General features: G+C 50.6%; 1 protein-coding gene across 1 annotated transcript; it reads right to left on the reverse strand.

Moving 5' to 3' along the window:
- Window positions 1-2,792: 2,792 nt before the first annotated feature.
- On the reverse strand, window positions 2,793-23,016 carry GNAT2 (G protein subunit alpha transducin 2). The gene is made up of 8 exons (XM_048826671.1): window positions 22,787-23,016; window positions 18,077-18,119; window positions 14,117-14,258; window positions 12,897-13,054; window positions 11,194-11,322; window positions 10,744-10,873; window positions 3,501-3,654; window positions 2,793-2,983 (listed from the first exon to the last, which is right to left on the reverse strand). The coding sequence occupies exons 1-8, from the start codon at window positions 22,902-22,904 to the stop codon at window positions 2,793-2,795; spliced, it is 1,065 nt and encodes a 354-aa protein (XP_048682628.1). The 5' UTR covers window positions 22,905-23,016.
- Between the last annotated feature and the right edge of the window lie 1,508 nt (window positions 23,017-24,524).

The raw sequence follows: 24,524 nt of genomic DNA on the forward strand, positions 1-24,524 counted from the left end.
TTCAGAATCAAGAACTTACGCTCTGAGAAATCATCATTTTAAAACCGGCTAGCCCAGAACAAATGACAGCCAGCCATTCCATGCACATTTCTTTATTTTGGTTTTACTACACTTTCGTTGAAGCCATGTAAGTGATTCTCTGCAGTAAACATTGAGAAGATACAAGAAACCTTCTTGTCTACAGTAATAGCATAGACTTATTTACAAATGAGAGCAGATACAGCTCTAAATAGCAGAATGAGAATCTTTTCAAGTAACCATTTCCTCTTCATATCTGACCTGTTCTCCCCTCCCCCCTTCTAGATGTGAAATGTTTGCCAAACTCTAATAAATACAACACTGTCTCTTACTGTTCTGTGATTTTCTACAGTAGGCATCGATGAGACAGCATGTGCAAAAGTCTCAGCAGCCGCAGGTACCCTGTGAGCTGGGATCAGTACTCCTATGCTGTATGGATAGAGAGAACAGGTCTAGACTCATCAGCCTTCCAGGCTATCTAATACAGAGAGAAAGTTGGATACTAGAAATAGTCAATCAGCTGCTTAAGGCTGTAGGGACAAATTGCACCAGTTGCAGGGAACTGCAAATGTTAATTTGTCCAATGGAAGGTTTGAAAATTTCACATAATTCTTGGGGGCTTATTTACAACTGGTAAATTGGTTAGTTTCTAAAACATGAGGAAAGAGGGATTCGTTACATTTGAGTTAAAATTAAATCCATTCCATTGTCTGCTTTCAGCAATACCTTTCAGTCCACACCACTTATGGATTTTTTTGATGATTTCCACAAAATATAGTTGAAGGGTGGTTTTCTCTAGTATTCCACAAAGCATTTGCTTTCACCTCTTCTATTTTGGTTCATAATACATTTTTTACATGCAGCTGTGCAGAGATATGAAACTTCAGTATCAGTTATCCATTTGGTGTCCTGAAGACTACTTGCTCTTTGGGTTCAGATCACATTGGATCTCTTGTAAGCAGCAGTTTTAAAGTGCACACAGACTGCAGAGAAACTATTTTATTAAAAATGAGGAAATTACCCTGGAAATTACTGGGCTGCAGTAAGTTTAGCCTCGCTGGATGGCTTGTTCTTGGAGGCGTGCAGCCATGTGCTGGGCCGGTCTTAGAGTGTGGACTCTGAGTAATTTTTGCTTAGTCCTCTGGCTCTGCTCCTCAGAACAGTGATGCTAAGTGGAAGTCATTTTCTTTTCTTGAGGGAGGTGGCAGGGGAGAGAAAAGAAAGTTAAATACCTTTAGAACTTTAAAATTAGGAGGCCATTTTAAGATAATCAAAATGCAATGCATAAATGTCTGCAGAATATCAATATTGAGGGCCAGATTCTGATTTACGTGAACACCAGAGCTGTATAAACATGCCTTGATCTAAATAAGAATCTGGCTCAGACAGTAGCAAACAAAGTGTGAAAATACAATGGTGGTAGTAAAGTTTACAACAATTATTCTCAATCTAATCAACCACTACTATAAGAGCTGTATTCATTGGTGTTTGTAACCCCAATACAGCGATAAACCTTCCAAGCTACTGTCATCACACAATATCTTCCTTTATGCTTAAAGTGGGTGTGCCTGTATTCACAGACTGCTGTGTGCTCTGATTGGAAAGTTGTTTTGTTTTGCAGCGAACAATGCAGAGGTGAAACAAAGTGGTTTTTGTCCCTCTGCCCTTCTGCAAGCTACTTTGTGCCTGCAGAGAAGCTGGCTGGCTGCCTTTAATTTCCCTGCTTTCCTATTCATGTGCATGGAGAGTGAAAGCTCCAAGATTGCTCATTTTGCTCCCCAGGAAACTGTTGGAGGATGCTGGCTGGATGTTGTTTTGGAGGCAGGGGGTGGACGGAGAATGCTTGAGATTTTCTGGGCAGTTGGTACAAACGTACATCAGAAACTGAAAATAACATTAGTGTTTGTTTAAAAACAGCATGGTGGCTAGCTAAAAGGCTGTCTAAAGCAGAACACTCTGCATAACTCATCTCCTGGACCCTCTAGCCCACTTTGGCGTACTAGATTCAGCTAAAAACCCCCTTCTACACGCCGAGTAGGGAAATCAACTGCTACAGGGGCTGGCAGGGTTTAAGTAGTTTGTTTCATGGGCTCTTCAAAAGGGTGGCTAGTGCTCACAACCACCCTGCTGTTCCCATACTATGAAGGAGGAGGAGGATACTGCCCAGATGGGGGAGGGATGTCCCCATATGGAAAAAGTTGAGAACCAGTGGCTTAGTGGTAATATTGCTGCTTACAAGGGCAAAACAGAGTTTTCCAGAGCGTGCGGTGCACTATCACTACCAAAGTCACAGTCCATTTTGGTCTCTTTCACGGTCATAGGATTTTAAAAATAATAAATTTCACGGTGTCAGAAGGGCAGCTGCTGGTCAGGGGCCCAGCTCTGAAGGCAGCGCCACTCCCAACAGCAGCACAGAAGTAACGGTGGCAACGCCATATCATGACACTGTCACTTCTGCGCTGCTGATGGTGGCAGCTCTGCCTTCCAAGCTGGGCTCTTGGCCAGCAGCCACTGCTCTCCAGCCGCCCAACACTGTGAAATCTGGTCCCGCACCTACAATAGCCAGATTTCATGGGGGAGATCCGATTTCATGATCCATGACGTGTTTTTCACAGCTGTGAATTTGGTAGGGCCCTAACTATCGGTGAGGAGTCAGACCAATTGTCTCCTACCCCTCACAATGTCCGTTTGGTAGTAAAAGTGGCTAAATTGTGACTTACAATGGGCTTTTAGTTCTCTGCTTGAAGTTTACAGTACCTGCAAAAGTTGGAGTTCTAGAAGAGACCACAGTCCTTGAGGTTCTCTTTGATGATGACATCCGTGACTGCGTCAAACACGAATTTAACGTTCTGTGTGTCTGTGGCACAGGTCATATGACTGTAGATTTCTTTCACATCTTTTCGCATGTTGAGATCAAGGAACTGATTCTTGATGTAATTTCCTGCATCTTCAAATGTATTGGGACCTATTTCGGGGAAGGAAATAACTCTGCTGATAAGTGCTGCTGATTAGGAAGACTGTCCTAATTAGAAACTCCTCAAAGCCCATGGATCTGTGGCCAGCAGAGGAAATGTGATCCTTTGTCATGTTGTTTTGAGAGAATAAAATGCATGTTAAAGAACAGAACTGGAGTGACAGCCCTGGGCAATGACGTGTGCTTTCTACACAAAAGGTGAAGAGCGAGCAGACCTTTTTATTGGGGTGGGTCAGCCTTGTGTCAGAACCTCTTTGTTCCTACCAAATCACCCAAAGGTGGTAATGCTTAATACAGATCCTCTCCTTTTCCCAGCTGCAGAGACCTAGCTTGATCCTAATGACTTTTCCCAAGAGAATAATTTTCTATCCATTTGTGCCTTTTGTGATTTTTCTTCCCACTAATTACTCAGGTTTGATTTTTTTTTAAACTTGGGTGAGGATGATTTGGGCCTAAACACTACCATAAATGGAGGAGGGAGGGAGGTAGAGTTTTTAGACCAACTCACCATCGTAATCTGGGAAGCAAATGCTGAGGTGGACCTTCTTGATCTTTTCTTCAAAGAGGTCCTTCTTGTTGAGGAACAGAATAATGGAGGTGGCAGCAAAGAACTTGTGGTTGCATATACTGTTGAACAGATGCAGGGACTCATGCATGCGGTTCTGAAGACAGACAAAAAGACCATATCACTTGTAAAGAAATTTCAGAGGTGGGCTGTGTTGTAAAGACCCTGCTCATTCTGGTTTCAGAAAGTAGGGGCGGGCAGGTCCTTGCTTGGTCAAACACATTCTGAAAGTTCTCCCCCCACTCAAGTTTCTGTGGCTTAACATGTGCAAGTCCCGACTCCCACTTAAGCTTGTTTCTCACACAGGCTGAGGCTCTACAACAGCCATTGCCTGAGCTGCTGCTAATTGAACTTGCTTTTTGATCTCCATAGATTTTGCAGCTGTAAAGGTGAGGGCAGCACTCTACTGTTACAGTGGTGAAGCCTTTGCTGGTCATAAAGCTGTGATGTTTCCTGTCTGTCGTAGCCCAGATAAGGACTCTATGGCTAGGCAGAAGCTTTAGACCAACTGGATTTTAAACAAAGCAAATCGGCACCCTTCCATGGTGGCTTTTTTGCAGTTTCAACAGGACTTCAATTTTCAGATGATGCCATGACTGAAAATGTACAAGGGGGACAAATTCACTTGACTGTTAGCTCATTAGAGCAGAGGCTGTTCTGTGCAAGCACAATGGGGCCCAGGTCCATCACAAGGCCCTCCAGCTGCTACCATAATACTGCTAATAAAGCCCTCTTGAGACACAAGAAAGTGTTGAGAGATTCTGGTGCTGAACTTCAAGTTCTCCTGGCAGCGAGGAGAAAAGTACAGACTCAAATACAGCAGCTGGAAGCCAGCAGCCAAACCAACTGCATTCCAGCAAGTTGATTTACCTTTTGTCTTTTGCAAACTCTTCTGTTCTTTTGCTGTAATAAGCACAAGTGTTGCCAAAGAGAAAGTTGTGGGTGGTTTCTATGGGAGAATATTTATCAAAATGGCCAACGATAGGAAAGTCTTGAACTGCTTGGTTAGAGATGTTGGAGGATTCTTTTTGCCTTGAGAATCCTCACATTCCTGCTCCTCAAAGCCAGGTAGCTCGGTAGCCCTACTTCTTTCTATTGCCGCACCATAGGCGGCTGGCTGTTTTTATGGGTTCTCACAACAGTTACTGGGGAGTCCAGAATGAAGGACTTCTGTCACTCTGCACCCTCAATGTAAATCTCTCCTAATGTCAGAAAGCTAATGCCAGATTCCTAATTGCTGCAAGGCAGGCTCTGTGTGTGGGGAAGAATCAGATGTGAGAAGTCACTGTCTAAATAACTGAGCTGAGACCCCATTACTAAAATGATGGCCAGTTCTTGGAGTGCTGTGGGAGATGGCAGTGGATATGTGCTCTCTCTAATGAGCCATCGCCTATGGGTCTTCCTGCAGCAACCACAAGAGGAGTTGCAGGTGCTTTAGGATAGGCCAGCCCTGCAGAAATCATCCTCTGATCACTACAGTGCCCTTCACAAAGCAAGATTGTTCTCTTATCCTCTGGGTTTGCAAGTCAGCTGTGCTAGGAAGATCTTCCTTGAGAAAACTAGTACACGCTGGCCCGAATATCTGCTATGGCACTATCGCAAGCCACTTCCAACGCTACCCCCTGGTAGTATGAGCACCCCGCAAACAATGGATCACAACACACCCCAGAGGCAGAGAAGTCCTATCCCCACTGTATGGAGAAAACTGAGCCATAGGGTAGATTAGGTGACTTGCCAAAGGTCACACAAGGAACTTTGAGGTGAGAATTGAACCCAAGTTTCCCATGTCCTAGTCACTAGGCATTTCTTCCTCCTTCTCTTCTTGCTCCCAAGGGCTTGAACGTGCCCCTTGCTTGTCTAGAAGGGTACCAGAGTAGAGACTTGTTTCAGCATCTTGTGAAACAGTCTAAAATGCTGCCCCCTGGTTTGTCCCTTCTGAGTCGAACCTCCGAGAAGAAGAGAGGGAGGAGTTCAGTCTCCCCCATCCATAGTCTCTTGTCTGCTAAAAAGAGAACTCTCCACAAGTTGTAGACCATGTTCTCTGATTTGCAAATCTCCTCCAAAGCAGTTTGTTTTAATAACCTGCAGGGCCAGGGAGCCGTTCTGCATGAATCCATCCTGAGGGAGGAAGAGAAGCAGGTGTCCTGTTTGAAGGATAACCATCTGCATGCAGGAGGGCTACTGGTGTGTTAATGGGCTAGCTTCCCTCAGACGGCTGCTCATAGCAGGGGGAGAGAGTACCAGAGGCATCTTGTTACTGTTTTCTGCCTCCTCGTCGCCAGCTTTCTCTGCTCTTCACCCTCTGTGTGGTGTTTGAAGGAGAGGCTGAGCGCCCCTATGGAGCCAGCGCCCTGCCTGACTAGCAGCATCCGAAACATTCCCCACAGGCTGCACTGCTCTGATTTTTCCCTTGATGCTGTTTTTACGTGAAATGGGGGCTCTGGAGAGACTCTTGGTCAAGGAAGCTGGAGGCTGAGTGGCATGTAAGGGGAGCTGCTGTGAAAGTCCACCAGCCCTCGGTTTGGCCTGCAGGAACCAAATGACTGGCACTGCAGGAACAAGCCTGGATCCTAGAGTTCACTCTCCTCTTGTCTTCTCTTTAAGGAAGTCCCAGAGCAAGATGACCTGGACGGATGCTCTGTGGGATCCCAGCAGTCAGAGATGGATAAATCCCTCTCCCTGCCAGGGGGGGCATCAGATCACCAGTGTCTGATGGAGCTGGAGTATCAGACCCTGGGGTGAAGGAACTAGACCACAACTGAGGAGATGTGGGTTCTGTTCTGTGCTCTGCCCCACATGCCCTCCCTGTGTGAACATGGGCAGGTCTCAATCTCCCTGGTTCTTAGGCCCCAACCTGTGCAAGGGGGAGGATGATCTGTTATTTCCGCCATGCTGTTTGTCTGTTTGGATGGTCAATGCTTTGGGTCAGGGGCTGTCGCTACTGTTGGTCCATGCAGTGTGTAGCACCGTGGGGACCCTGGTCTTGGTTGGGGCTGCTAGGAGTTACTGAAATACAAATCATCCTAAGGGTGGTGGTGGTCTTATTTAGGAAGGCTCTCTGTTCTTGTTTCATCTGTTATAAACCAAAACCAGAATATGCTCCTCAGTCCTCTTTTGGCCCTGTTTGAGTGACAAATCTCAGGCATTGTTCCACAGTGAGGTGTCGATAGAGGACATTTGGAACAAATTCACAAACTAAACAGTAATAAGTTACCAGGATCAGATGGGATTCACCCATGGGATTCACCCAGGAGCTCGAATATGAAGCTACAGAGGTACTAACTGAGGTATGTAACCTAGGGCTTAAATCATCCTCTGTACCAGATGACTGGAGGATAGCTAACGTAACACCTATTTTAAAAAGGTTCCAGAGGCAATCCTGGCAATTACAGGCTGATAAAACTAACTTCAGTACTGAGCAAAGTGGTAGAAACTATAGTAAAGAGCAGAATTATCAAACACAGCTGAACACGATTTGTTGGGGAATAGTCACAGGTTTTTGTAAAGGGAAATCATGCCTCACCAATCTCTTAGAATTCTTTGAGGGAGTCAACAAGCATGTGGACAAAGGTGATCTAGAGGATATAGTGTACTTGGATTTTCAGAAAGCCTTTTGACCAGGTCCCTGACCAAAGGCTCTTAAGCAAACTAAGTAGTCGTGAGATGACAGGGAAGGTCCTCATAGAGCAGTAACTGGTTAAAAGACAGGAAATAAAGGGTAGGAACTGCTTGGCAACAAACTCATCGATTCCATGGCCAGGAGGGACCACTGTGATCGTCTAGTCTGACATCCTGTAGCGCACAGACCAGAGATCTGCCCCACATTGTTCCTAGAGCGGAGCTGTTAGACAAACAGCCCACCGGCGATTTACAAATGGTCAGTGATGGAGAATCCACCATGACCCTTAGTCAGTTGTGCCAATGGTTAATTACTTGCACTGTAAAAATTGTATGCCTTAGTTCCAGCCTGAATTTGTCAAGCTTCAACTTCCAGCCACTGGCTCATGGTAGGCCATTCACTGCTAGAGTGAAGAGCCCGTTATTAAATATTTGTTCCCCAAATTGGTATTTATAGACTGTAATCAAGTCACCCCTTTACCTTCTCTTTGTTAGGCTAAATAGAGCTCCTTGAGTCTGTCATTATAAGGCACATTTTCTAACCCTTCGGTCATTCTTGTGACTCTTCTCTGATCCCTCTCCAATTTATCAACATCCTCTTTGAATTGTGATCTCCAGAACTGGACACAACGTTCCAGCACTGGTCACATCAGTGCCAACTACAGAGGGAAAATCATTCCCAGGGTAATGAGGGTGCCCCTTGGAGAGGGGCTCCAGCTGCAGTTGGGAGCCAGGTTCAGAGTGGTGGGGTGGATCGGGCCCATCTGTGGCTGCCTTCCCCTGCATTGCTACACAAAGTGAGCAAGCAGTGGGTGAATGGACAATGATTTTTCCATCCATCAGTTATGTAACTGCACATATAAGCAGCAGAATTATGAATAGCTTTTCATGGTAAAACTGCCAACTGTTCTAAGGGATTTCTTCAGCTATGGGTGCACCTGTTTAGCTGCAGCTTGCTGCCTGGCTAGTTCTGCAAGCCATCACTGACTCTCTGCACTTACGTTCATTACAGGTGCATCACTTCCTGTGGGTTGGTTTGTCACTCAAACTTCAGTTCCTCCCTACACTGACATCTGACCTTCAGCAACCAGGGCAACCACTGACTGAGGGGAACCCTAGCCCTGTGAAGTCAATGGGAGCTTTGTCATTGACGTTAGCAAGGCCAGGATTTCACCTGTTCTGTCCCCACACAGGATGTGGTAATTCTCCTAGAGTTTCTCAAAGCTGCAGTCTTGGCCATGCTGTTTGGCTGTTGTCCTTTTTCTAGTTCCTACATAGCTACATACCTTTTAAAAACAAAAGAGGTCATCTAGTCTGACCTGCACAGGCCAGAGAACCCCACCCAGGGATTCCTGCACCCAGCCCCATAGCTTGTGGTTGAGCTATCGCAGAACTTGTAGGAAGAGATTTTGATTTAAAGACTCCAGGCTAGATCCACAAAGGAATTTAGATCCTCAAACCCCCACTCACTTGCTGATTAACCCTGCATGTACCTAAATTCCTCAGCTTCCACTGGTGGACATGTGCAAAGCCGCTAATTCCTGAGACCGCTGAGCTGCCTGGCCCGATCCTCAAGCGAGGTGTTACCCCCACCTGCCTCGCTTGCTGTGCCCAATCTTATGGTCATGCTCGGAGCACGCTAACCCACACAACATATGGTTCCGATTCACCCTGTATTCAGTCACTCAGTGGTTCGAGCACTCACCTGGAAGACGTAGGTTTGAATCCCCCTCTGCTTCATTCAGAGCAGGGACGTGAACTTGAGTCTCCCCGACCTCAGCTGAGTGCCCTGACTGTCAGGCTCTGGCATACTCTGGGGCGGGTGTCTCCGTTTCTTCTGGCGAAGCTGTTCTTTATGTGGAATAGTGAAATAGTCACTGATCCGGAGAGAGAGAGAGACGATAGCCCAGGGGTTAGTGCGCCCTCCTAGGAGACCCAGGGTCCCGTCCCTGCTCCAAGGGCAATTTAAATGTTTCAGACAAAGGAGAACAGCTTCAGCAGGAGAGGTCGAGAGAGACCTGCCCTGGAACACACCTCAGGGCATATAGCTGGGAGACGGATGACAAGGGTCCAAGTTCCTGCTCCGGATTAAAGTGGGGGTTCAAAGCTGGATCTCCCACATGCCAGGTGAGTGTTCTGCCTATTGGGGATGGCATCCCAACCCGTGGAGTTAGGTCACTGAGGCAATGCCAAGCCCCTGCTCTTCTACTGGCCAGCTTAGGTGGCTCCCTGCTCAGGTTGCTGGGTTCTGTCAATCCCATTCTTACCCAGCTCTCCTGATGCATCGTATAGGGAGCCTGGGCTCCTGACCCAGGGCTGAGGATTCCACTGAGCAGCTGTTAAGCACTGCAGCGCTTCGTCTCTAAGCCCCCCATGCCGGCATGTGCCCAGGTAGGTTGTCTTAACGGTTAAACATCCTGGCTGCTAAAAATGTGCACCTTCTGTCTAGTCTGCATGTGTCTAGCCGTTGGGTCTGTCAGCCTTTGCTAGATTAAAGATCCTCTGCCATTGGAAACCTCCTTGCTCAGGAGCTTCCGGGCTGGGATCAAGTCACCTCTTAACCTTCTCTCGAGCAAACTAAACACACTGAGCATCTTTAGTTTCTTGCTATGAAGCAGGTTTCCATGCTTGTGGCTCACGTCTGAGCCCTTCCCAATTTCTCCTCTGAACTTTCCACTTCCTAGTTCACTTCCTAGTTTACAGGTTCTGAAACCCATGTGCCAATTGCTCTGCAGCAGGGAGATAGGGCTGATTATAAAAATGCCAGGCCAGCCGTCCGGGGCCCTCCACTTGCTTTACAGATGTTCCATTGAATTCAGCCCTATGCTAACCCTGAGAGGTAGGGGCTATGATCTCTCACTGACAGAGGCGGAAGCTGCAGAACAATTGAGTGTGTGTTTCCAGAGGGGCCGAGCACCCGCCACACCTATTGAAATCGGCGAGGAGTGCGGGTACTTCTGAAAATCCAGGCATCCGAGATCTGCCCAAGGTCACACACGGAACAGAGCTGGGAACAGTATCCAGCTCTCATACCTCATGCTTCAACCACAAGCCCATCTTCCTTCTATTGATTTCTCATGCCCTCTTGAAGGCAAGCCATTGGGCAGCCCCACTGAAATATCCTTTGTCTTAACCAGCTACGGGATGTCACTGTGCTACTTGAATTGGTTTTAGTTGCCAGCTGCACTGGCTGGAAGAGGGGCATTTATTTTCAGACATGAGTTAATCTGATGTCAGGCAAGTGCTATTTTGCTTCCTGGATTTGCATCAGAGCAGCACAGTGTAAACCGCGAGCTGACGTTCAAGGCTCTTCATGGCTCTGTTGCCTGCCTGCACCTCCCTGTGTTCCGGGCAATGCAGGCACTTCACACCAAGCAAGTGTCTGTGCTGGGGAGATGCTATTTTCTTCAAATCTGGGTGGTGGCTCTCAGATGTCGCCCAGCTGAGCTGGGAGTTTTGTCCGTTTCCTGGTGCTCTGAAAATGGGGAGAGCAGCTGCCCAGCTGTGCTCTGGTGGCAGAGGACAGAGGCCTCAGTGCCATCAGCAGCTAGGGATTGAGAGAACATACCACTTCATCATCCTCTACCAGCACCATGTCGTAGGCGCTGAGGGCTCCACAGAAGATAATGCAGGTCACGCCTTCGAAGCAGTGGATCCACTTCTTGCGCTCTGACCGCTGTCCTCCCACGTCAAACATCCTGTGGAGGGAGTAATTCTGCTGTTGTTAGATAGCCCCTTCCCAACCAGAGCACCGAACACAGAGGCAGTCGCAGCACCCACCGCAGAAACCCAGCCCCTGCCCGGTAGGATGTGGCAGCTCTGTATATGAGTGCAGAGGGCCAGATCCTTAGCCGCTGTCAACTGACAGCGCAATGGCGCTCTGCGGATTTACACCAGCCAAGAAACGTGCCGTTTAGGAGAGGATGTAAGGAAGATTATCCCAGCTGGAATTTGGCCAGGATACCTGGGTCGGTGATGCCACCAAAGGGGAGAGGGTCACACGTGCGCCTATGCTCACCTGAAGTTAAGATCTTTGACGGCGAACTTGGTCTCTATGATCCCCGTGGTCTTCACTCGAGATCGTAGTACATCCTGTTCATTGGGCAGGTAATCCAGGGCTGTGATCCGATCCAGCTGATTCAGGTAGCTAGGTAGGAATGCAGAGAGCTGTTGGGAGCAGCCCTAAGGGATCGGGAATATAGCTATCGTGCGTGGGGAAGGAGGTCTGGGGTAAGGGGTTATCAGTGAGCTAGCAATCATAGGAGAGGACAGTGGGAAGGTCCAAGCAATTCTACTAGCCTGAGGGAGAGACTTCTTTCTAGCCCAACTGTAGAGCAAGAAAATCTCAGTTCATGACTAACCAGGGTCAAAACGTGCACATCCCTTCTCACCTGCATTGCAGGAGCACCTAGGAGGGTGGGCCATGACCCCCTTGTGCCAGGTGCTGAACACGCAGGGTCTGCTATGATCCAAAGAACTGACCATCTAACCCTGAGACAAGGGACAACCGACAGAGGCAGACAGGTGGACCCTGCTGGGGGGAGGTGATAGAGCAGCTCCGTTAATGCTGTGGTCTGGAAAGCCCGTAACCTTAAGTTCCAGCATCCACAGTTGCTCCTCCATCCTGCTGTTGAATGGGACGGTGCAGCTGCCGCACCCTGCGAGGAAGCTGCATGGCAGGCCGGGGTTTATTAGGGCAGAGAGTGGCCACATTTGGATCAGCAGCGTGAAAAATGACGTGTGTTCCCTGCAGCATTGCCTGCAATGTGCCCACGCCTCCGCTCTGCAGCCGTTGTGCCAGGCCTCGGCTCTGGGCCCTTGAGAACTATGTTTAACTAACCTGACGGGACAAGTTGCAATGGTGTTGACACCAGCCTGTGTCTAGTAACCACTGTCTTTGGTGGATTTACGCTACTGTGAGCAGAAGCAGCATTTGGCCCTGAGGCTCATTGGCCTCAGATAGTGCAGCCTGTATCGTGCATGAGACAGATTGGTGGCCTGACATACCCTGGCATGTGGCATCAATTAAGGGTACAGGAACTAGGCTGAATTCAGCATTGCTTGGTTGGCTGGGTTTAACAGGGTTTTTGCGCAGAGTCAAGTAATGGTGGTGACGAGGGGCAGGCAGCCCCCCTCCGGCAGGCAGTGATAGTCGCATGTCAGTGGTGTTTAGGGGCTTTGTCTGACACAATAGCACTATCCAGGCCATGGGGGATAATCCCCTGTGTTCTCTATCTCACCCGGAGCATTCTGGGCCAAGTGGGAGCACAGAGGACCTCACTTGTTACATAGTGAATTATGAGCGTGCATGCAACTCGATGCTTCAAAGCCATTCTGGTCTCTCTTGCTTGTCTTCTAACGCCCTTTAAGGGGCATGTACCCTTCCTTTGATGGACAAGGCTCTCCTTGGACTCAGTGCTAAAACTTCCACTGGCTTCAAAGGGAGCAGATTGGCCCCTTTACCTGGAATTTCTCCTTTCCTTCCCCTTGGCTGCTGGTGAAAAGCTGAGTCCAAGTTGCTTTACGTGGCAGTAGAGGGTGGTGGTACCTGCTCCATAAAGACATCAGTCCCTTCAGCATCAGCGAAGGGGACGATTCAAGGTACTAAGCTCCAGCGATGGATGAGCCCTCTGTGTCCCAATAAGTGCGTGCCCATCCCTGGAGGGTCTCGCTGTCTGGCAGGTGCTTTTCCTAATGATTGGGTCATAGGGACAGACTTACTAGGAAGCGGAGTCGTTGAGCTGGTACTCAGCTGCTCTGTCAAAACAGGCCTGGACTCCCGCATCTTTCCACAGCTTTTTTATACAGTCTACTAGCTCCGGGGGCATGGTGCCCTCCTCGATGGAATCTGCCAAATTGCACAGCTGCCGCCCATCATCCTGTAAGAGACAGAGCCGGTGAGCAGGCTGGGGCCAGAGATGGGTGTGAATGGCAGACCTGCTTTGGGCCCATCTGAACAGGGTCATGTTTTGTGGGATTTTAATCTGGATTTTGAAATTTAAATTCCCCACCCAACCCTGCTGATTTTCAAGAACAGCTTCCCCAGAGAATGTGGGGAAACATATCCAGAATCCTACCGGCCCAGGAGTGGGGAACTCAAGCTGCTCCCAGAATGCTTTCCTTAACCAGTAGACGGCAACACACCATAGCAGCGTGGTGCCTGAAACAACGGAAAACCAAACTCCTCGTTCCTCTGCGAATAATGAAAGGAGCAGGACACTCATCTCTAGACTCTCCTTCCCCACAGCTCCTCTCTCCCACACTTGGAGGTCTTGCCCTTCCTTTCCGATCTCCTCCCCTCCGAATCTCCTTCCTTAGAAGTTTTTAAGGTCAGGCTTGACAAAGCCCTGGCTGGGATGATTTAATTGGGGATTGGTCCTGCTTTTGAGCAGGGGGTTGGACTAGATGACCTCCTGAGGTCCCTTCCAACCCTGATATTCTATGATCTACATCACGAGGAAGTGGAACCAGACGACTGCCACTTGCCCACCGAGTGGCTTCTAGCAGGAGTGAATGAGACACACGGGCTCTGTCTACGCCACAGCCTCCCCATCCTGGTAGACAAACTTGAGCAAGCATGCTAAAAATAGCACTGTGGATGCTGCAGTTTAGGCTCGGACTAGCCCCCGACCTTAGACCCAGGGGGTCAGATGGGCTTGGACTTACACAGCTAGCCTGAGCATCCACACTGCTATTCTTCACACACTAGCTCGAGCGAACACCAGTGAACCAACCCCCACTTGTCCGTCCCGTCCCCGCCCCCTCGGGGGCTCAGAAGGAACAAACTTCCTCTCAGCAGCAGCTTCTCCCAGGACTCCTGCATGTCACTGGGAATTGCAGGCACTCGAGCAGACGAACACGTGGGGACCACCCACTCCTCCACCTCCCCCTGTCCAGGGGCCAATCAGATGTTCTAGTGGTGGCAGGGGCAGAGTACTGACCCCTCGCCCTGGTTCGGCATAATCTATCCCCAGCGTGGACATGGCTCGGATGATGGCCAGGATTGACTGCAGCACGTTGCCATAGATGATGGACTTGAATTCCAGGCACTCTTCTTCCGTGTAACCGTCTTGGTGGATAATCCTGTGGGGGGAGGGGAATAAAACACAGCTGTTAGCAGGGATCACCGCCTTGCTTCCCCTGCCAGTCCTCTCCCTGCAGCACAGATATTGGCCCCTTGCCCCCCAGCCCAAAGGAGAGGCAGTGCAGGGACCAAGGGTGATATCGTGGTGGGAGTCTGCTATAGACCACCGGACCAGGGGGATGAGGTGGACGAGGCTTTCTTCCGGCAACTCATGGAAGTTACTAGATCGCAGGCCCTGGTTCTCATGGGAGACTTCAATCACCCTGATATCTTCTGGGAGAGCAATACAACGGTGCACAGACAATCCAGGAAGTGTTTGGAAAGTGTAGGGGACAATTTCCTGGCGCAAGTGCTGGAGGAACCAAGTAGGGGCAGAGCTCTTCTTGACCTGCTGCTCACAAACTGGGAAGAATTAGTAGGGGAAGCAAAAGTGGATGGGAATCTGGGAGGCAGTGACCATGAGATGGTCGAGTTCAGGATCCTGACACAGGGAAGAAAGGAGAGCAGCAGAATACGGCCCCTGGACTTCAGAAAAGCAGACTTTGACTCCCTCAGGGAACTGATGGGCAGGATCCCCTGGGAGAATAACATGAGGGGGAAAGGAGTCCAGGAGAGCTGGCTGTATTTTAAAGAATCCTTTTTGAGGTTACAGGGACAAACCATCCCGATGTGTAGAAAGAATAGTAAATATGGCAGGCGACCAGCTTGGCTTAACAGTGAAATCCTTGCTGATCTTAAACCCAAAAAAGAAGCTTACAAGAAGTGGAAGATTGGACAAATGACCAGGGAAGAGTACACAAATATTGCTCAGGCATGCAGGAGTGAAATCAGGAAGACCAAATCACACCTGGAGTTGCAGCTAGCAAGAGATGTTAAGAGTAACAAGAAGGGTTTCTTCAGGTATGGTAGCAACAAGAAGAAAGTCAAGGAAAGTGTGGGCCCCTTACTGAATGAGGGAGGCAACCTAGTGACAGAGGTTGTGAAAAAAGCTAAGGTACTCAATGCTTTTTTTGCCTCTGTCTTCATGAACAAGGTCAGCTCCCAGACTACTGCACTGGACAGCACAGCATGGGGAGGAGGTGACCAGCCCGCTGTGGAGAAAGAAGTGGTTCGGGACTATTTAGAAAAGCTGGATGAGCACAAGTCCATGGGGCCAGATGCGCTACATCCGAGAGTGCTAAAGGAGTTGGCGGATGTGATTGCAGAGCCATTGGCCATTATCTTTGAAAACTCATGGCGATTGGGGGAGGTCCTGGACGACTGGAAAAAGGCTAATGTAGTGCCCATCTTTAAAAAAGGGAAGGAGGAGGATCCTGGGAACTACAGGCCAGTCAGCCTCACCTCAGTCCCTGGAAAAATCATGGAGCAGGTCCTCAAGGAATCAATTCTGAAGCACTTAGACGAGAGGAAAGTGATCAGGAACAGTCAGCATGGATTCACCAAGGGCAAGTCATGCCTAACTAATCTAATTGCCTTCTATGATGAGATAACTGGCTCTGTGGATGTGGGGAAAGCAGTGGACGTGTTGTTCCTTGACTTTAGCAAAGCTTTTGACACTGTCTACCACAGTATTCTTGCCAGCAAGTTAAAGAAGTATGGGCTGGATGAATGGATGGTAAGGTGGATAGAAAGTTGGCTAGATTGTCGGGCTCAATGGGTAGTGATTAATGGCTCCATGTCCAGTTGGCAGCTGGTATCAAGTGGAGTGCCCCAAGGGTCGGTCCTCGGGCCGGTTTTATTCAATATCTTCATAAATGATCTGGAGGATGGTGTGAATTGCACCCTCAGCAAGTTTGCAGATGACACTAAACTGGGAGGAGAGGTAGATACGCTGGAGGGTAGGGATATGATACAGAGGGCCCTAGACAAATTGGAGGATTGGGCCAAAAGAAATCTGATGAGGTTCAATAAGGACAAGTGCAGAGTCCTGCACTTAGGATGGAAGAATCCCATGCACCGCTACAGACTAGGGACCGAATGTCTAGGCAGCAGTTCTGCGGAAAAGGACCAAGGGGCGACAGTGGACAAGAAGCTGGATATGAGTCAACAGTGTGCCCTTGTTGCCAAGAAGGCCAATGGCATTTTGGGATGTATAAGTAGGGGCATTGCCAGCAGATCGAGGGACGTGATTGTTCCCCTCTATTCGACATTGGTGAGGCCTCATCTGGAGTACTGTGTCCAGTTTTGGGCCCCACACTACAAGAAGGATGTGGAAAAATTGGAAAGACTAGCAGAGGGCAACAAAAATGATTAGGGGACTGGAACACATGACTTATGAGGAGAGGCTGAGGGAGCTGGGATTGTTTAGCCTGCAGAAGAGAAGAATGAGGGGGGATTTGATAGCTGCTTTCAACTACCTGAAAGGGGGTTCCAAAGAGGATGGATCTAGATTGTTCTCAGTGGTAGCTGATGACAGAACAAGGAGTAATGGTCTCAAGTTGCAGTGGGGGAGGTTTAGGTTGGATATTAGGAAAAACTTTTCCACTAGGAGGTTGGTGAAACACTGGAATGCATTACCTAGGGAGGTGGTCAAATCTCCTTCATTTGAGGTTTTTAAGGTCAGACTTGACAAAGCCCTGGCTGGGATGATTTAGTTGGGAATTGGTCCTGCTTTGAGCAGGGGGTTGGACTAGATGACCTCCTGAGGTCCCTTCCAACCCTGATATTCTATGACTGAAATGTGCCAGCTTGGCCCCTGCTTACTCCTAGGCTGGAATGCCTGCTGTTTTCCTGGCATAGCTGACTTTCCCCTTGGTGCAGAGCTGAGGAACCACACCGCTGAACACTATGTGGGAGGGAAGCAGCTTGAGTGGCATCTGCTAGCAGTTTCTCACAATGTGTTGCCCCATGCAGGGGAGAAAGGGAGTTCCTTACACCCTATCTGCCTCTGTGCTGGCATGCAGCCTAGCTCACAATTGGGCCAGTTGTGATCTACACAGGTGCCTTGCAGCCAAGCCCAGATGCAATGAGAGAACTCTCTCCATCGGCTGGCTCCATGAAGACCAGGGTACCAGCTTTGAAAGGAAAGCGGTCTGAGACCCATGGCATGGATTAGCTCACTGGCTCCTGGACTGACCACACATGGCTCTGCCCATGATAGAGCCTCAGATTCATAGGGGAAGGTCAGATCGCATGGGACCTTCTGCAGCTGGACTCTGCTGATGCATAGAGCTCACTTGCTCCCTGTGTAACTCCGTGATGGTTTGTGTTCCCTGCCCCCCACCCCTCCCGGGGCTAACGTCAGTGACACAGCATAGCAAGGAACAACGCACAAAGGGGGTGTGGTGGTTTCCTCCTCCTTTGTGCCTGGAGACTTGCAACCTGGTGTTTGGTATGGCTGGCCATGAACTTGCCACCAGTACCCCACATGCCAACAGTTCACATGGGATGTTCCCATACTCCAGCCACTCCCTGGGATGTTCCACAGGGCACAGGTGCGGAGATGCTAGATCTGCTGTCTGTCTCTGCCGATTTCCTTGTCTTGAGGTGTGTGGGAGGAATGAAACTTCCACCCCCACCCATCACTTGTAACTGAGATGGCACATGAAGAGACCCCAGCTGCTGATCAGTTCGTGCCTCGAAGCAGAAGAACTGGGCACCTTTTCCTGCTTGCCAGCATAACTGCAGATGCTATTTTTGAGTTGGTTAATCCATTTTTATTAATCTTGCTAAGCTTTGGCCAGCTGGGAGGCAGCCTGGCCCAGCAGCAGTGTAGGGGTTAATCACACTATATTCATGCTCAGATTAGGCTCCTACAAGGAAACTGCCTTGGGCTATGTTCTGGGCAGCTGACCCTCAGCCCTACCATGGTACTCACTTCATCTGTTTGACGATTGTGCTCTTGCCTGACTCCCCGGCACCTGGAAAAGAGCCCGAGGAAACGTTTGAGTGCCAGCATTCAGAAAGAGAGAGACGCGTGCGCCTTCAAGGGGACAGCAGCTCTGGAGCACTCAGATCCTTGGGTACTGGGACCAGCGTAAGGACCTGGATCCGCAGCGCTCAGATCCAGCATCTATCCTGCACTTCACTCCTGTCCCCCCTGCACCTTTCTCTGAGGCTGGCCCCTTGGACAGTGCAGCACGAAAGGATTTCTCCAGTGCAGGGTTATTTAGTGGCATATTAATGTGGATCAAACAGGTCAGTTGATCCAGGCCCTGGGCTCCCAAGAGCTCATCAAGAGCCCAGCCCAGGGAAAGGCCTTGTTTTGAGGGAGTGGTCAAAATGGGTGTCTAGGAACCAGGGATTGAATCTGCTTTTGCAGAACCAGCTGGACTCTCCCCTTCAGCGCCCCCCGCCCCCCGAGGTGCTCAGCTCCTCTCGCTGTGCACTGATGCGTGTCTGCCCTGAGCGGGATGAGCTGGGCTCTGGGAAGGGGGAGGCGCACGTGGGACGGCCGTGCTTCCTGCACTGCCACTGTTCCCCGGCATTGAGCCAGTCCTTGGAAGGCTCCGTGCCAGCCAGCCGCAAGTCACGAAGGCCTCACTGTGTGGAAGCTGGGCCAGGTGCTTCTAGCCCAAACCTGTCTCCCTGCCCAGGGTTCAAACTATCTGGTGCCCCGCAGGGTAGGGGATGAGGAAAGAACTGGGCAGGTGTGGTCTAGAGATGAGAAGGCTGAGGGGGGAACATAACATATGTAAAGGTGGTTACGTAGGGGCCGGTGATCTATTGCTTTCTATGGCCACCGAGGGCAGGACAAGTAGCAATCCGCTTACTTAGCAGCCAGGGAGGCTGAGGTTGGATTTTTTAGGAATAACTTTCTACCTGCAAGGCAAGTTCAGCGCTGGAACAGGTGGGCTCGGGAGGCCGGGGGGCTTGAAAATAGGTTATAGCCATTGGGGTGGGCCTGCCTCAGCATGGGAGGATGGACTAGGTGCCCTGTTGAGGTCCCTTCCAGCCCTGTAGTTAAGGGTATCTAGCCTCCACTACTTGGCTGCCCTAACTCTCCTGTCCCAGCTCTTGCCTGGATGCTTGGTATTCAGATCCTTCACTACTCTCACACCTCCAGGATACATCTGCCAGAGCAATACCCTGCAGCTTCCATCATCCTTCCACACCCCCTTGCCTAAGTCTGCAAGCGTCCCCCTCCATCTACCTAACCCCCCTGCAGACCATGTGATGCATTGTCACTGAGCCCTCTGCTCTGGCTCCTGTCCCACCTGCTCCTCTCAGTACTGAGCCGTGCTGGTCTGGTGGATCAGGGGAACCTTCCAGCCTCCATCCACCCCTGCAGTCAGCAGGGCCTGAACAGTTTTCTCAGGCCTAGGGAGACCCCCCTGTGCCTTGCTCATGCCCCCTTTTTATTCCTCAGAGGCTCCCCCCTGGCTTGACTCATTTCCCTGGCCCAGGAAGGCTGGAGATCCCTCCCTCCAGAGCCCATGAGCAGTGCTCAAAGGCTAGCTGCTGGGGGGGGCACTCAAGAGCTATGTCCCCTGCTGCTGTTGGCACAAAGGACCTGTCATTGCTACGGGGTCAGGGGACCTAGTTACTCCATAAGCCCCCCATCAGTGGAACCCTATACAGCAAGCCAGGCCCGTGTCTCTGTCATGCTGGGACCATCATACTGTGCCCCAGCAGGGTAGAAAGGACCATGTCGGGCAGCCTGAACTCAGCCTGGAGCTGGGATTCCCTGCATGGTAAGGGCCTCAGCCCTTGGGCATATCAGCCCAGCCCCACGCTTTGCTTTTCTTAACCTCCCCCTCCTCTCTCCTGCCTCCATTCTCATCGCCTGCCCTTCAGTTCTCGGCTGCAAGCGCCGGGCATCGCCTCATCTTATCGTTTTAAGCAGCTTATTCCAAACCAGGAAGCTGCTTAGAATTAGGGCCTAATCACACTGATCCCAGCCTCCCTGCCGTCACCTGGATGAACCTTGTGGTGCTGCACAGAGTCAGGTGCAGGCTTCCTGCCCCTGCAGTGCGAGCAGCAAGGCAGCCGCGTTGTAACCTAGAACTCCAGGGAGCATTCGCCCCAGGAGCTGCAGAGGGTGGCTCTGGGCTGAGACGGCCCTGCTGGCCTCACTTTTCTTCTAGGAGCTGGGTGGGAGGCTGGGTTTCCAGCAGGGGCTTCTACCCTCAATCTCAGTTCTCCGCTTAGGTGCCATCTTTCCTAAACCCTCACCAGTCACCCTCTGGAGCAATGGTTTATTCTGCTGCCTTCACACTGGCACGGTTCTGACGCAGGCTTGGAGTTCTCTCCAGGCACGGGGGGCGAGCATAGGAATCACAGAGGGTGGCTTAGGGCACCCTGGGGTGCAGACCAGGACTGACCCCCCAGTGATGAGTTCCTGGGTGGAATGGTGCAACCTGATGGCCCCTCAGACCATTGTGTGCATCTAGTCTGAGCTGCTGCCACGCCCAGGCCAGAGACCTCAGCCAGACATTGCCACATTGATCCCATCTCTTCATTGTGAGCAGGAGCCTTTCTTTCAGGAGGAGACATCTGATCTTGATTGGAAGAGGGTGGTGGTGAATTACCCTCGCTGATTGTGACACTAAGCAGAGATGGGTTGGAGGAGCCTGTCACTGGGGGGTTTCCCCCCACCCATGACCATCCAGTGGCCTAACCTTCACCCTAGCACCTGCTCCCTACCTTCTGCATCTCCTGTGTCCCCTCCCTGGGACCTATCCATCCCTTACACCTCCCCCACAGCTGCATTGAAGAAGACACTTGGGCCCCTGCTGTGACCAAGCAGGGCCCCTTCTAGCTGACTTTATGTGCACACTTGTAAGATTTGGGTGCCCCAGACTTTGCCATGTGCCAGAGTGAGCAGCAGCTTCACTGGGCAGCACAGGCCCAAAGGAAGCTGTGCTCTGAGCTGGAGCCTAGGGGAAAGGAGAGGGGATGCTGTAGGAGAACAAGAGCAGGCTGGAGAATCCCGCTCCATCACTGCTTTAGAAGGACTAAACCGTGCGTGCTCTCGGCATCTCCTAGCAGGCTCCCTTCCCTCAGCAGTGCTGGGCTGACAGTGAGACCTGCCCCAGTATTCTGCTGTTTGCAGTACTCCGCTCATGGTCTAGTGCCTGTAAAAGGGCTGAGAGAGGCGCCCAGCCCAGCAGTAGGATCACCCCATTCGCTTCAGCTTGCAGCTCGGAGATCAGCAGGATTGTGAAGCCTCCAGCTGGTGACTCGGTAATGCAGACTCGGAGCACAGGCCCTTCTGCCACTGGGATATTTGGCTAAATTGAGGCTTTTAGTAATCGGGTAAAATCAGTGTGTTCAGAAATAAAGTCCAGCCCTTTCTATTCACGCTGCTTATGAAGTTTTCTACCAACAAGCAGGTAACAGACCCAGTCGCCATCACCCTCTGCCTTTCTCTAGGCCAGAGATCTCAAAGCACTTCATCAGCGTCTAACGAGCTGCGGTTTGATCCTGCCCTGCTCACCAGAGTAGCTTTGCTGCCCGATCCAGCCCTTGCACCTCCCCCACAGAATGCGGGGGGGGGGGGTAGGGATAATACCCCCACCCTGCTTCACAGACCGGGAATCTGTGGGCCAAACAGGGAGGCTGCAGCAGAGCTGGGGCTGGAACCCAGGTGTCCTGATCCTCTGCCCTATGCTTCAGCCACTAAACTCTCACGTGAAGTGAAACATGACATGTATGTCTTTGCTTGTCATTTTTGGCCAGAACAATGACTCTCTGATCAATTCCCTTTTCACACATGGCCCTTGGTGAGTCACCAAATCAATCCAAAGCGCGCCCCCCCCCCCCCCCAATGCTGAAAGACCCAGGTATGTAGTTACCAAGTGGTGACACCAGCCACAGCATTCCTATTTCCACCCCTACCGCCCCTTCTGGAAAATCACAAATAGATTTTAATCCCTACTGAGGTGCTGCCCCCTTCACCCAGGCTTCTCTCAAGAGGGTGTTTGTGACCTCTTGTCACATCCGATTGGCTGAGAAATCTCTGTATCCCAGCTAATCGCTTCAGTTAGGAAGTCATCAAGCTAATGAGAGCCCATCTGGTGCTACTTAGGAACGGATCCTCCTCTCAGTTGGAAAAAAATGAGAAAAACAACAACAAAAAACCCAGGGTGACCATATCTCTGAACCCATCATGGACTGAAACAGCCAGACCAAGCCCTCCTGCCCTGGTCCTGCACTGCATTTCATGCTTCCTCTTCTCTTTCTTCTGTCTCCCATCCCTTGGCCACCAGCAGATACTGCCATTTTCTAATCCCTTCACATAAACTGATTGTCCTCAGGCCCAGCAACAATAACCCCAGTTTCTCCTTTCTTGCCCCACCTCCCCTAGCTTGGCATCACTACGTCTCATCTCGGGGTTGCCTTCTTCCCAGGCACTGCTTAGCCAACAGAGAACTACAGGTTAACCTCCCCCTCGTACCCTGCATTCATCCCGAATCACCAGAATCCCCTGCTGGGCCATTCTCTGCAGACTGCACATTTATTACATGCATGGAGACCAGCTCTGAGTGGTACAGAACCACTTCTCTGCCCGCTCATTTATGGATCCACCTCTAGGAGCTGAGGGTGCCCCAGGCAAGCTGCAGCGTTGCCCAGCTCCCATGCTTACCTAACAACAGCAGTTTGACTGTCTTTGCCTCCTTGTCTCCATCTTCCTGGAGTTTCTTCTCCAGCTCCTTGGACCTTTTGGCAAGTTCTTTATCTTCAGCGCTCGCTCCACTCCCCATCTCAGCGTCTTCCTCCTCTAGCTCCTCTAACTCCTCGAGCTCCTCTGTCTCTTCCAGCTCTTCACCCTAGGTCACTCACCCTTTACGGGGTGGGGAGAGAGAGAGAGAGAAAAAATATATCTCTTTGCCCAACCCCGCACAGCACCAGAGAAGGGCCGCACGCCGCAGGCTGGCTCTGGAGTTCCACGCCGGACAGCTGCTGGCCAGAGACTGCTATGAAGGCAGCCTGGGAGCCCTTCACCTTGCCCCTCTCCCTTAATTCCCCATGGATGACCCACTTTCTGTCCTACGGATTGGGGACTTTTTATCTCACCATGTGACCTGGGAAATCCAATTAAATGAGCCCAAGATGGCAAAGATTAATGCCTGGGAACAGAGAACACTGGACGAGGCTGCAGGTGGGGCGGAGAGGTTCATTATGTAAGGGGGGAAGGGAGAGCGACCCCCATCCTGCAAGCACACGAGGGAAGGAATCCCGCTGCTGCAGGGGCCCTGCGGTGTGTGACTGGGGGGCCCCAGGCCAGACCTATAGAGCTGGAGAGCTCTAGATGAAAAATGTCAGCCGGGGCCTGCTGGGTAAACCAGCCTTCTCCTCGCTGTTGCTCCAGATCTGGAAGAGGCTGTTCAGCAGCCAAGGGGAACAGCCAGCACCCTAGCAGCTGGGGCCCTAGTACCACGGCGATGGGTGCGTTAGAAATTCATCGATCGTTGGCTAACTAGTAGTTTGCACACTTTATAGCTTCTATCAGCTGAGCTCCTTGCCCACCCCAGAGGCTCCTGGCTCCCCTCCATTCCCCCCCACAGGTTCTTTGGGTGCCATTCTCCTATTTCAGGGACTCCTCCCCCATGCCAGCAGCTCTGTGTGTCCCCCTCATTCCCCTTTCCTCCCACGTCCTCCATTCCCCACTTTCCCACCATGGCAGGGACTCTGTGTCCCCATTCGCTCTCCAACATATGCCAGTAGCTCTGTGTGCCCCACCTCCCCCATACCAGGGTCCTCCATTTCCCGCCCCCAGCCAAGGGCTCTGTGTGCAGTCCCATGCCCCTTCAGTCCCCCAGTCTTATTTCTATCTAGGAGATAAATAATTCAAGGGGTCACATGTTAAAATTCCTTGGGAGGATGGGTAGAGCTGAGCTAGCTAGCAGGGGTTGTGCTAGAAGGTGGCAACACCAACTGGTTCTTTGATCTATAGATGATGGCAGAAGTGGTTGAAACTGCTGGGTCTGCTAACCAGATGAAAGGGTTCCAGGTGTTCCCTATTTTTCCCCTTCCGGTTGCTGAGTTTTCACCAAAATCCACACTGTTCTGCCCATGAAATTCCATTCCCTGAAATTCTGGAATTGGTCGGATGCAGCATTCAAATGTTATCACGTTGGAAACGTACTAACAGCCAGACAAACACCAAGAGCTTCTCTACACAGGTTGGTCCCCGTCCGTCCCCCCCGCCCCACACACACACATTAACTATTGTTTTGGATTAAAATGGCCAGTGTCCGTCTGACACAATCTGTCTTTTCTTTTCTTTTTCTTTTTAATTATCTGGCCACTTTTTGCAAATTGGCTAATCCATTTTGCAAGTGGATTGAGTCCATTTTGAGATGAGTTAGTCCAGCACAGGT

The sequence above is a fragment of the Caretta caretta genome, chromosome 21 (assembly GCF_965140235.1).
Source record: "Caretta caretta isolate rCarCar2 chromosome 21, rCarCar1.hap1, whole genome shotgun sequence".
Taxonomy (NCBI): domain Eukaryota; kingdom Metazoa; phylum Chordata; order Testudines; family Cheloniidae; genus Caretta; species Caretta caretta.